This window comes from Melozone crissalis, unplaced genomic scaffold (genome assembly GCF_028551555.1).
Source record: "Melozone crissalis strain CALT ecotype California unplaced genomic scaffold, PUWL_Pcris_2 ptg000008l_1, whole genome shotgun sequence".
NCBI lineage: Eukaryota > Metazoa > Chordata > Aves > Passeriformes > Passerellidae > Melozone > Melozone crissalis.
The window spans coordinates 14,626,945-14,639,289 of record NW_026535786.1 but is presented as its reverse complement, the minus strand read 5'-3'; the positions used below and the strand labels follow the sequence as shown (position 1 = coordinate 14,639,289).

At 40.5% G+C, this 12,345-nt stretch overlaps 1 protein-coding gene across 1 annotated transcript; it reads right to left on the bottom strand.

The window, feature by feature from the left end:
- Positions 1 to 823: 823 nt before the first annotated feature.
- METTL16 (methyltransferase 16, N6-methyladenosine) lies at positions 824 to 10,933 on the bottom strand. The gene is made up of 9 exons (XM_054269793.1): positions 10,790 to 10,933; positions 10,457 to 10,656; positions 7,464 to 7,604; positions 6,320 to 6,435; positions 5,425 to 5,567; positions 4,161 to 4,230; positions 3,265 to 3,354; positions 2,188 to 2,361; positions 824 to 2,097 (listed from the first exon to the last, which is right to left on the bottom strand). The coding sequence occupies exons 1-9, from the start codon at positions 10,915 to 10,917 to the stop codon at positions 1,480 to 1,482; spliced, it is 1,680 nt and encodes a 559-aa protein (XP_054125768.1). The 5' UTR covers positions 10,918 to 10,933; the 3' UTR covers positions 824 to 1,479.
- Between the last annotated feature and the right edge of the window lie 1,412 nt (positions 10,934 to 12,345).

Here is a 12,345-nt window from a genome sequence, read left to right as displayed (position 1 = left end):
CGACCGCCGCAGAGTAGGGGCTGTCTGTGCAAAACACCGGCGTTTGCCGAGGCAGCGCTCCGAGCGTGCGGTAACGTGCGCTGTACCGGTGAAAGGCTGAGATAATTCAATGAAGGGTGTGCTTCAACCAAACAAGGCTTACCTTGCAGGAGAGGGCCCAAAGGACAAACAGCCTCCTTTGCTGTTTCTAATGTCTCTGACGCCAAAATAGCTGTTTCAGATTCTAAAAGACTAGGACTGGTTTTACCTCTCCTCAGCAACGTGAATCTGAGGAGCATTTCTACGAAAATTCTGCAGTACCCAAAGAATGCATGTCTTTGTCCATCACCCACAGAAGTGTTAAGAAGCGTTATACCAAAAAAATCAAGGTTTTTCTAAGTCTTTTCATTTCAACTGAGGAAAGCATACTGATCTTTCCAAAAATAAGGACAGCAAAGGGTGAACACTGAAAGCAGGAATATGAACACACACAATAATTTCCTTCCGGACACTGCTGCTTTGTTTTGGGTAACACATGCATACACCCACACCCCACTCAGAAAAGCTCTTCATGTTCTGTATCTCTCTTCAGAGAAATGGACCACAGCTAAGGAGGCTGACTTCACATGAAGCAGGACCAGTGGTCATCATCTCAAACACACATGCAGAAATTTCTGGCCCTTGAAGAAGAGCATGTGCTCTCATTTCCATCATTAAATCTTAAAATTAAATGGAAGGAAAATTCTTTAAGAATACTGCTGTCATTTCAGACATTTATATCTGAGTAAGTGTAAAGGATTTTATATCTGAGTAAGTGTAAAGGATGGTCCAATGGAAGAGTCAACGTATTTTAATCGTCTTTAAATCAAGCAGCTCAAAAAATTTCTTTCATTGTTCAAGTTCTGTGTTTCAGAGCCCAAGCACCAGATAAATACAACACACACTTTTCCCCAAAAGCAATTATTTTAATGAATTGACACTAGGAGAATGTATCTATGCTGCTACTCTGTTGGTCAAAAGTTAGATACATTAAAGGGAGGAGAGGCATACACAAATCCTCTGCTAAAGGCTCTCACTGCAGGAAACAATTCCCACTGCAGACTAACCCTTTCCTGTATTAGTACTGAAAAAATATTGAAGAAAATAACTCGGTAAAGATTTCCACTTAGAAACAATATATATTTCTATTCTGCCAGAAAAAGACCAGAATAAGCATTGCTGATATTTAAAATGTTCACAGCATAAACATGTTTCACTTCAACATGTAGTTTTACAACTGCAGTATGAAATCTATTACTGCCTCATCACTTCATGTCCTCCCTACCTTTTTGAAAAAGCTATTTAAAATATTAAAGGAGACATCTATCTTCATTCTACTCTTCTTTCTTTCTTTTTTTTTAAGGGGGAAAAGACAGGTTTTGCTATCTGAAATTTTTAATTCATTAAAAATAGTTTACAAAATCTGAGGACACACCTACTTTACCAAAGTAGGAAAAAGAGCTAACTAGCAACCAATCGAAGAATTTGGTTCCGCAAGTACGTGCACAGCTGGTTCATCAAGTCTCTGTTTTGTCCTTCAACCCAGTGCATTTCTACTACTACATCATTTCCTTCTTTCTTCACATTCATTAAACACTTGAAGAGAAACCCCCCACTAGTTTCTTTAGGGCCTGGCTCTTTTTCCACTATCAGATTGCAAGCTTCCTCTGCAGGGCAAGGTTCCTCCTTCACATCACCAGAACCTTTCCCAAGCGATGTTTCTCCCTGCTTTGCTTCCATCTCCTCTTCCTTCACAGGACCACTGTGCTCTTCTTTGGCAGCAGATTCCTCTGGTTGCTCATCACCTGCTGTCATCTGGACATCCTCATCACGTGCCATAAACCCCATTTCAGAGTCTTCAGCCTTGGGGTTTTCACAGTCTGAGTTGTTGCTCACACTCTTCTGGCTGTTCTTTTCCTCCTCCATTGCTTGCAGAACATCTTCAGAAGCTCGAGGAAGTTCTCGCAATTGCCTTACTCTCTCTCGTTTCTTTCTCCTCAAATGAATCCAGGAGTTTTCAATGGCAGTCACAAAGAGGCTAATTTCCTCTTTTCCACATGGAACGCGTTTATGCTGAACCTATTGCAGAAAACAGAATTTCATACAATCCTCTCACAGTTATGCTTTCAATTAGGACGTTGTTTTAACATCTAATACTTCATACTGTACCTTCAGATCAGTGAGAATCTTCTCCACCCAGGCTCTAACCACAGCAATAGCTTCCACAGCATCCCAGCCCATAGCTGCAGCTTTGACAGACAACTCTTTGACTGTAGAAGCCAAAACCATGAATGTAATTGGTTTTCGTGGCTTTTCTAGTTTTCTTCTTTTAGAGGGAGGTGACTAGAAGAAGAGAGAAAGAAAAGAATTACAAGGCTATGCAGTATTAGTGGGATGACTTTTGTACTCAGAAGACTGTGATTCCATAAGACACGAGGATTAAGAGTGTAACATAAGGCACTAAGCAGTCATTCATTTGGCACGTGCTCCACTTCACCCTCAGGAGTTTCAGACTCAAACCAGCTAACAGGATCATGCACTTTATGCTAGCCTGATGGACAGAGGGAGTTCATCTTCAGGTATTAGGCAAAAAGCTTCATTTGTTCCTTTAAACTATGAGCTCTCCATGAGCTGAGAAGTGTGGCTGCTCTTGGGAATAGAGGCCAACTGCCAATATCCACTTTTGATCCAACTGCACTGAAGGTTTACTTGCATCTTCCTTAAGATTTGTTATTGTCTATACCTATATTCAAATATACAAATATCCAGATCCAAAAAAGCAACTGGCTCACATTTAAGGTGAACAAGCTCCACTTACATTCATGTAGGCAAGTCTGAGTTAGACGTGGTCATACCTATTTGGTAACAGAATCCACATGTTAAATTAAAACTGAGTTCTCAGAGGGAAGTTTAAATTCAAATCCAGCCCCAAACTTAGCATATTTTTATTACTACTAAACAATCTGAGGTATGTTACAAATGATCCTTATTTTCACTGAAACCCACAGGAAGTTCCTACAATGGCTTCCTTTTACCACCCTCAACAGGGGTCACTCATGAATCACTTGTCACAACTGCTAACAGACTGGCAGCCATCTAGGAAATTCCACTGTCCATACAGCCCAGCACATCCAATATTCCAGTCTGAAGAAGAACAGGTTGTATCACAGTAGTTATAGCTCATTAGTCCCTTCCTCAAGTAAGAGGCAGAGAAAATCACAAGCAAACCAGAATTAAGCTACTTACAGGTACTTGCACATCATCATAGAAACTCCAGGCCAGAGCCCATCTCATGGTGCGTCCCTGGCAGAATTCCGTGTGAGTGACTTTAGGGACCTATGCAAAGCAGCAATACATTATTACAGATTAATAAACAACATTGTTTTACTGCACACATTTCCAAACAAAGCATATTTTCTCATTATACAAATGGAGATTCTTTGTGATGTGGCTCAGAGGTGTCAGGGCCCTTCCTCACTTCTCTCCTTTTACTAAGACTGAGGTGCAACAGTTCAAGGACAGAGAAAGGAAATCAGATATTTTGTATCTAGCTCAGCATCTGCTTTTGGTAGTTCATCTTTCTGGGAATTTATTTCACTGTGCATTCTCTTTCCTTCCACTGTACACACGGACACATCTCACAATTATTCTCTTTGTATGGGAATTAGTGAAGAGAATGCTTCCTCCAGAAAGCCATCCAAAAGTCCTTTGCACAGTCCACTTTAATGAGAATTTTACTTGGTGCCAGAATTGAACACAAAACAACACTGCCACTTCAATCATGTTACTATTTCTTTTATCAACCAAATTGCTAGAAAGCTAGAATTTTTTTTTTTTTTTTTTTTTTTTTACTACAGCCTTGTTAAGGCTATTTTAAAGCAGAAACCCTGAATCTTCTAGACTGAAGACATACTCCAACATGTGCTAAAGACAAAACTTTGGAGATAATATTTGCTACTTATCTGTCAGTTTTGAATCTACAATAGTTAAACCTCAGATGTTTCCCTAACAAGGAACTGCAGTTCCTTTCTGTAATAAAAACTCTGTGAAATAATTCAATAATAATTACCCACACACATTGAGACATACTATATTCTGTAAAGAACATAGGCAGGATATATAGGGACTCCATGCAAACTCACCCCCTGGATTCGAAGTTCTTCTTTCAGTGGTGCCAAACTGCATTTCTTACCCAACATGCAACTGTACCATCTGCAAAGCACATTACAAAATTAAATACCAAAACAACAACAACAAAAAAATCACACTTAATCAGAGTGACTAGGACACAGTACAACAAAATTCAGAACAGAAGGTCCAAAGACAGACTGGAAAAGGAAATCTTTTTGAGCTTTTAAGAAATACATTAGGAGTATTTTAGAAACAACACACGAACTAAAAGCAATCTTGTTTCAAAGAGTGACTTCAGTCGTGGGGAAGATGTTATACCTTGCAAGAATTTGTTTCAACTTCTCCACTTTCTTTGGGGAATGAATCAGAACAAAAAGAATAACCAACTATTGGCAAGTAATCATGCTCAAAAGCAGACATACTGACTATCACTTGTGGTCACTCATATCTTATCCAGGTTTCCATCATGTAACCCATATTTTATGAGGAAAAAAAATCAGGAAAAAAAAAGGAAAAAGTCATTCTCCCACTTCTAGTGAAGCTTATCCTTCCACCCAGCTCCACATCTTCAGAATCTCCCAAACATTATTGCAGATGAAGCTCTGTTCTCCATCTAAATTATTATTCAAGCTTTACAACCCCATCTTTCACATTTTTTGATGACTGGATCCAAAAAAGTTTATTCATAAATATAACATATTGAAGTACAAAACTTAAGATTTTCCAGTTACCAACACTGGGAGAGTGAAAGCCTGATGATAGAGTCAGAAAACTGAAGACATGCCATCCATTTCAAAATAAGGTCAAAAGAAAGTCTCACTATGGGTTTTTTTGCAGCTTCTGCTCACCCAAGACAGCATTCAGTACAACAGTGTCCTTTAGCAGGCAAAGCTGCAAGTTACCAAATTCAGCCAGGAAAATATTGACATTTTTAGGTCATCAACAGATAACTAAGCAGTATCATAAAGCCTCTTCCATCCCAAAAATCCTCAAGGATGAACCCTGATCTGTCTCTTATCAGGTACATGTGCTAATTTGGCTGCAAGCTACAAATGTCACTTGCACAGGCTATTTTTTGTCTTCTGTCTTTAAATACCCCCAGCAATAACTTCTAATTGCTGTTCAGGAACAATGGATGTGGAAGTGTGATCAAACAAACAGAGCAGATATCACTAGACCATAGATACCAAAAATAACATTGTTACATGACTTCTGCCAAAGATGAAGATAAAAGGTGTTAGTTTGGGGTTTTTTTGACTGGAACAGAACACTTACCGTAACCTCTTTTTAAGTTGGAGACTATCATGAATAATTCTTTTGACAAATTCTAGTTCTCCTCCCTCAGCCATGATTTCTGTGATCCCTCCTGTATTTACAGAGCTGGGAGGGGGACGCCGTGGATTTCGAGAATTAACTCCCTGGATTAAAAACCAGAAACATTTGACATGAACATTTAATGGAATGTTATGCTGCTTTGTACACTGCTTCCTATCCTAACCTTTAGGGGCAGCAAGCACCACCACCTGTACTTATCCTCCCCCCATCAGAACCATGGATAACAAAGATCCACTCAAAATAAACATACCTGAGTGAATTGCCCACAATCTCAAACCTAGGTAAGCTACTTGTCACACCAGGATTCTGCTAATATGAAATATGTGGTTCCAATACATGTAAGACATGCTAAGTGTACCTATACAATTACAATCTATAGTGCTTAATTAAATCTTAAACCTTCCTTTCTACTGCCCTGCATTACACATTTCTGACTATATTCAGTGGGTATTGCATGACCTGAATGATACCATCTACATGACTAAGGAAATGAAAAATACAGTTAAGCTAAATTCCAGAGGTGCCTGTTATGCAGCAGGCATCTGATTTCAGATTTACCAGCTGTCTACTTTCCAAACTCATTTTCCAAGACAGTAAAAACTTATGAAAGAATGCTACAGCTGATTCTCCACTTTAGGAGGGGTAACAGTTAAGTTTTCAGAAGTTTTCCTTAAGTTTCCTTTAGGGGCTAGGTGATGAGGAGGGAGAAGACTTAAATACTATTCATGATGATTTGGGATTTTTGCACTCAACCTTGCCCAAGCCAAGAGGTTAAATTGTTGCTACCTTTTCAGTGAGTACTGAAGTATGTAAAACATGCAGCTTGTTACCTTACCTTAGCTTCCAACTGGTTGGCAAAAAAGGGGGGGTTGCACATGCAGAAATCATAAATGATCTCAGATTCCTCTTTCAGTGCATCCATTAAAAGAGTCTTCTGTGGTACCTTAACCACTATTAGAAAAAGTGAATTTGGTCAGTAAGGAACTTCATATTTTATTTAACATGCTATACACATTATACATTGCATAAAACCTGTACTTTCTAAACAATGCTTTCTACAAAAGAGATGTAACAAATATCACCATGCTAATAAAGACTTCAGGTCAAGGATTAGCATACAAACAGCCTGTATGTTTATACACAGCAGCAGAACCACATGAATCTGTTTAAAACAACAAGGACTACCTGATGCCAAGTTCTCCAACACAACAACAAATGTGCTTTAAGCCTTTCCAACTGCAAGCACTAAAACTCCCCATGAGGCCTGTTCCTTTGCCAGCTGCTTTTCCAGTGTATTGAAACACCATAACACCACTAAAAATCAGTGGCAGCAGTGACAGAAAATTCTCATTGTTCTCCAGATCAAGTTCTGGAGCTTCAAGACTGACATGGACAACAGATTAAGACATGTTGTTCAAATGGATGCTTCCGAAAGTTTTTATTCAGAGCTCATAAATGGACTCGATTTTTACGACACTGAGTTCCCTCAGAAAATTCTCCAAGTTCATTCCCAGACCAAGTCTGGCATACTGCCTCTGCTACCACAGCCAGTGTCAGGACTTCATTCAAGAAGTGAGGATGAGGAACTCTCTGTACAAGATACACCTTTGTGGCAGCGTCATGCAATTATCCAAGGGGAGCATTCCAGGTCTCCTACCAGCAGAAATAGCCCAAACACTATGAAATTCTTCAGTAAGAGACAAGGAATGCAGAGAGAAAAACACCCCAGGGTGAGGTTTAGCTTTCAGATTTTTGTAAGGAAGAGTATTTCTCTATCCACACATCCCAAGCTAGACAAGGCAGCTTTCTGGCTTAAGCATGCACTGACTTCAGTAAATATTTTGCTCCAGTAAAAGTAATTGAGCCAATAATTGAGTAAAAAACATACTTGGAAGGAATACACATTCTGATATTCCACTGAACGTGACAAAAATACGCCAGAACATTCATATGCTACTAAATACCTCCTTACATTGTACCTTTTATAAGATCAGACAAGTTATTCTGTTCCACATTCTTCTTGGCATAATTGAAGCACATGTCATCCACTTCTGTTGCAAGGAAATACCAGCCATTCAAAGTTGCTCCAAGCAATGGGTATATACAGGATGCCCCTGTCCCTGCAGAAGTGAAAATCCATGAAAAGGGCAAAATAAATACTGGTGTTATACTGTTAACTATGTACTTATTAAACCAAAAAGAACTAACTTCAAGAAAATTTATTATAATCATCTGCTGATTATTATCTGATTATTGATCATTTGCTACCCAATTCTTTAATGAACTTAATTTTTGTAACTTGAAAAATACCATTGTCCAATATGCACTTTTAATAAAAGAAAAAATTTAATAATCTGTAATAAACTTCTAGTAAACTATCAGCTTTGGTTTAAGCTATTTTTCTTCTATATGATAATGGTTAATTTATATAAAGAAAGCCAAATACATTCTGGCTTTACTGAAACAAAAACCCTACCACAAATAAATCTCTCTTCTGCATTTTTCTATCATCTATCACAAATAATCTACTTTGATGCATATAATAACCACAAAAAAAAAATCTGTTCCATCAGACTGCCTTTCTCTAATGTCCAAAACTATCAAAGAAACCTAAGTGTCAATTAAGATATTCAAAAAGAGAGACAGATAGATAAAAACTTGCTAAAAAAGTGAGGGATGCTAGCACAAAATAATCATAGCATACTTAGTTGATCAAATTATCAATGACAATCAAATTTAGGATTAAGGGGAATGGATACAAGAAAAGGGAAAGATATCCCACCACCACCAAACCAGAGTTTAGACATGTATTTAGAATCTGTTACACTGACTTATTGAACCATCAATAACTTCATCTGTCAGTACACAACAGCAAGGGGTTACTTCTACCACTTCTGTCAAGTCCCTCTCTGGTGACTTCCTGCTTTTCCAGAGCTCATGCAAACTCAAACTGAAGATTATGCAGTATGTGGAGGACTGGATCTGTCTCTTCTACCCAGCCACCTACCATGATGAAATTCATAGAAATCATTTTCAAAAATGAAAACTAATATCAAATGCACAGAAGCTGTCTAAGATATTTCAAATTTACTAGAAGAAAGCTGCTGTGGACACGCATGTGATGATGCACACCTGGTATCCAGCACAACTCCAGCTAAAAATACAAGTCAGCAAATTTCAGGAGAACAAAAAATCCCATTACAAAAAGTCATGCTAGCAGATGCCAAGAAAGATAAAATCTGACACAGTAACAGAGATTACTGAACCTCAGTTTTGAGGAATTCAGTAACTTTAAAAGGAAATTCCAACTTTTCTCAGTTTCATTCTAAGTTCTCTTCAGCACAAAACAGTCTTTGAAATCAAGCCTCTGGAACTGTAAAGGAAGATTCTATTGACAAAATAAAAGATGTGAACTAAACTCAAATATACTATCACTAGTGCCTTTTAAATAATTCATACAGAATAACCAAAGATTGGGAATCCAAATGCCAATTTTATTATTTGCGTGTGGAAGCTCTTATGGAGCCTTTCTTTTATTTCCAATGAAAACCAAAATATGGCCATCAGTTTACATCTCATACATTCACACCTCTACTGCTTCTATTTATCTGCTGCCTAATCCAGACATCATCCTGATATAACCCAATAATCCAGACTGAAAGTAGACAGTATCATCCATCTGCTGATGCTTGGTCCAACTTAAAAGACATTTTGTTCTCAACACTAAACAAGAAATCTTTGACCATCTACGACCAAAACACAGCTTAGATAGCATTTGCCCTGGTTTCTAATTTGGCCTCTTTTACAATGCAGCTCACATATATAACTGCATTGAAATAAATTAAAATAAAAATTGGTATTTAAAAAGGACATATCATTCACTTGTCAAATACACCTATAACAACAGGAAAAAAAATGTCATGTGGAAAACGCCAATCACTTGCTTTTAAAATTTTCAAAGTTTAACAGTAATAAAATGGTTATAAAAATAGTAATACAATTAGAGTAGTAATAATTTGGACAATTTGAATTAGGACAATATGAGACAATAGAGACAAAGAGTTACGGATGCCCAGGTACCTTTTTCTGGGCAGCACGAGCCCCAGAAAAGGACACACATTAACAGAGGATTAACCCTTAAAAACAACAGCCTGTTGCATATTCATACACCTCATATATGATGCATAAATTCCATCCAAACACAGGATTCTGTCTGGTCATTGTCAACTTCTTCCTCTTAATCCTAACAGCACCTTCGAGGTGGGAAGAATTTTGTTTCTTCTCATAAGAGAGCAATAAATTCTTTTTCTCTGAAAGATTTAGGTGTCCTGTGGCTGCTATCTGGTGCGAGTGCCTCACTCTTTTCTTAACAAAAATATCCCACTTACATAGTTCTTATTTTAACTGCAAAAGGTACCTTTTAACTACAAGACTATATTTATCATATAATTAAAATGTTAATACAGCACTACTAATCAATACATCAAAATACATATAGTAAATATCTGCGTAGAGCCATATAATATGCACTTTGCACATGTCACTCATTGGAGCACTAAAATATATTGCTATGCAACTCACAAACTCTCTGGTACAGACATCCAAAAACAAAATTAATAAACTAGCAGCAAAACATAATTGGCTAGTTAGAACGCTGAGGAGAAACACTTTTTAGATCCTTTAGAATGAAATTTTTGCCTGCATTTCTAGAAGAACAGCACACAAAGCTGCACTCAAGTGAGTTCAAGGCCCTGAAGAGCCGCATAACTGCGTGCCACGATGTTCCTGCGTTTGTGCAAAGCAACGCTGCCCACACAGCAGGCAAACGAAACACCTGTGGAGCTCAGAGTGCTCCCACCACAGCCAGCACACCTCAGACCTCTCTGTTCCTCAAACCGGACGTTTTCCCGTGCAACAAATTGTACCTGCTACTGTCGCTGATGGTAACGAGGATTTAAACATTTAGCCTTACCTATGTCAATGCCTCGTCTCAGGGTTTGCTTGTCAGTATCCCTGTGGCCGATGAGATCCTCCACCCAGTGGATGTAGTTCAGCCTCAAGGGGACGGTGGGAATGAGCCTTTCCACGGGGATGTCGATGGTCAGCCCGAAATCCTCCTTCAGCAGGGTGCACGTCAGAGCCCTCACAGCCTCGGGATCCTTGAAGTTCAGGCTGAAAGGCACACGCGGAGCTCTCAGGGCTCCCGAGGCCGGACACACCGGGGGGACACACACCGGGGGGACACACACACCGGGGGGACACACACACCGGGGACACCCGCCCGCCCCATCCCGCCCGGCCGTACCTCACCCTGCCCGCCAGGGTGGTCTGCACGTGCTGCTGGAACTCGGGGTACTTGCCAGCCAGGTAGGCGAAGTCAGGGGGCTTGTCCTTGTAGCGGTTGCGGGCGTGCATGGACTTGTTGAGGGCCATGTCGGGCCGGGACGTGCCGGGAGCGGCGGGAGCGAGGGATCACGGCCGCACCCCCGCCCGCCGGCCGGGCCCGCTCCCGGCGCGCACCGCGGCCCCGCGGGCCGTACCAAGGCGCGGCAGCCGCGGGGGGGGCAGCCGGGCGCCGCCACGATGGGAGCAGCGCCCAACGCCGCGGCGAGGGAGGCGCCAGTGCTGAGGCGGAGAAGTGACCAGCGCGGTTCCATAGGACCCCGGAATGTCATGGGTTAGACGGGACTTTCTCGACTATCTAGTCCCAACCCCAGGGATACCTCCCAGTTGACCGGGTTGCTCAAAGCCCCGTCCAGACCGGCCTTGAACGTGGCCATGGTTACCCCCACAGCCGCCTGTGCCTCCTCACCCTCGCGTTAAAGAATTCCTCCCTTATATCCAGCCTAAATTTCCCCTCTTTCAGTTTACTTCTTGCTCTGTCACAACAGTGACGAAGAGTCCCTCTCCAGCTTCCCAGTAGCCCCCTTCAGGTACTGGAAGCTTGCTGGGAGGTCTCCACAGGCGCTTCTCCAGCATGAACAGAGCCCATTTCCTCAGCCTGTCCTCGCACGGGAGGTGCCCCGGTTCTCTCATCAACCCCTTGGCCTCCTCTGGACTTGCTCCAACTGTTCCATGTCCTCATGCTGCAGGACCAGAGCTGGACCCCGTACAGTTAAAATGTAAATGTTCTATATACAGGTATCATTGCTTCAGCGTTAGATAATCCAGGAGTAATGAAGACAAATAAATGAAATTACATAAATAGTTGTGTTTCTCTGGGGGCTGCTCTGTCCATGCAGCAGCCTGAAGAGCTTCCACTCCCACCTTCACATATATTGCCCACCCAAGTCACCTTTGTTACCTTGAAAGAATCTTCAGCACTCTCTGAAACACCCCATAGCCATGGATTTCTGTAAAATTCCTGCATGAAGCTGTTAGTACAGGGTTAAATGTTTCTGAAAATCACGTATAACTAGGCCAAAAGAATGCTTGGTGTTTGGGATAGTTTAGCAAGTGTGAAATACAAAGCTGTGTTTCGTGTCAAGTACATACAGGCAATGTGTGTATTTGTGATTGTGATATGTGTGGAAACCGACCATGGGACAGTTATAAAGACAAATTCTAATAATAACTGAGGAAAGTAAAGCATGGAAGAAGGCCTTTGAACCTATCTTTTGTTTGCAATTAACCTTAGTTGATTTAGGAGCATTTGAATTAAAACGTTAAGGATGTTGCTCTTTGCTTGTAGATAAGCCTTAAAGAGTTTTGCAATGATAACCTTTTGAAGTAAATTTTAGAATATTGCTTGTATCCTTGAAACTATAGCTTTAGAATATATATAAAGAAACATGCTTATCTCACGCCTTAACAAAACAGAGAAAAGCAGCTTGAGAAAGGAAGATGAACATCAACTCAAGG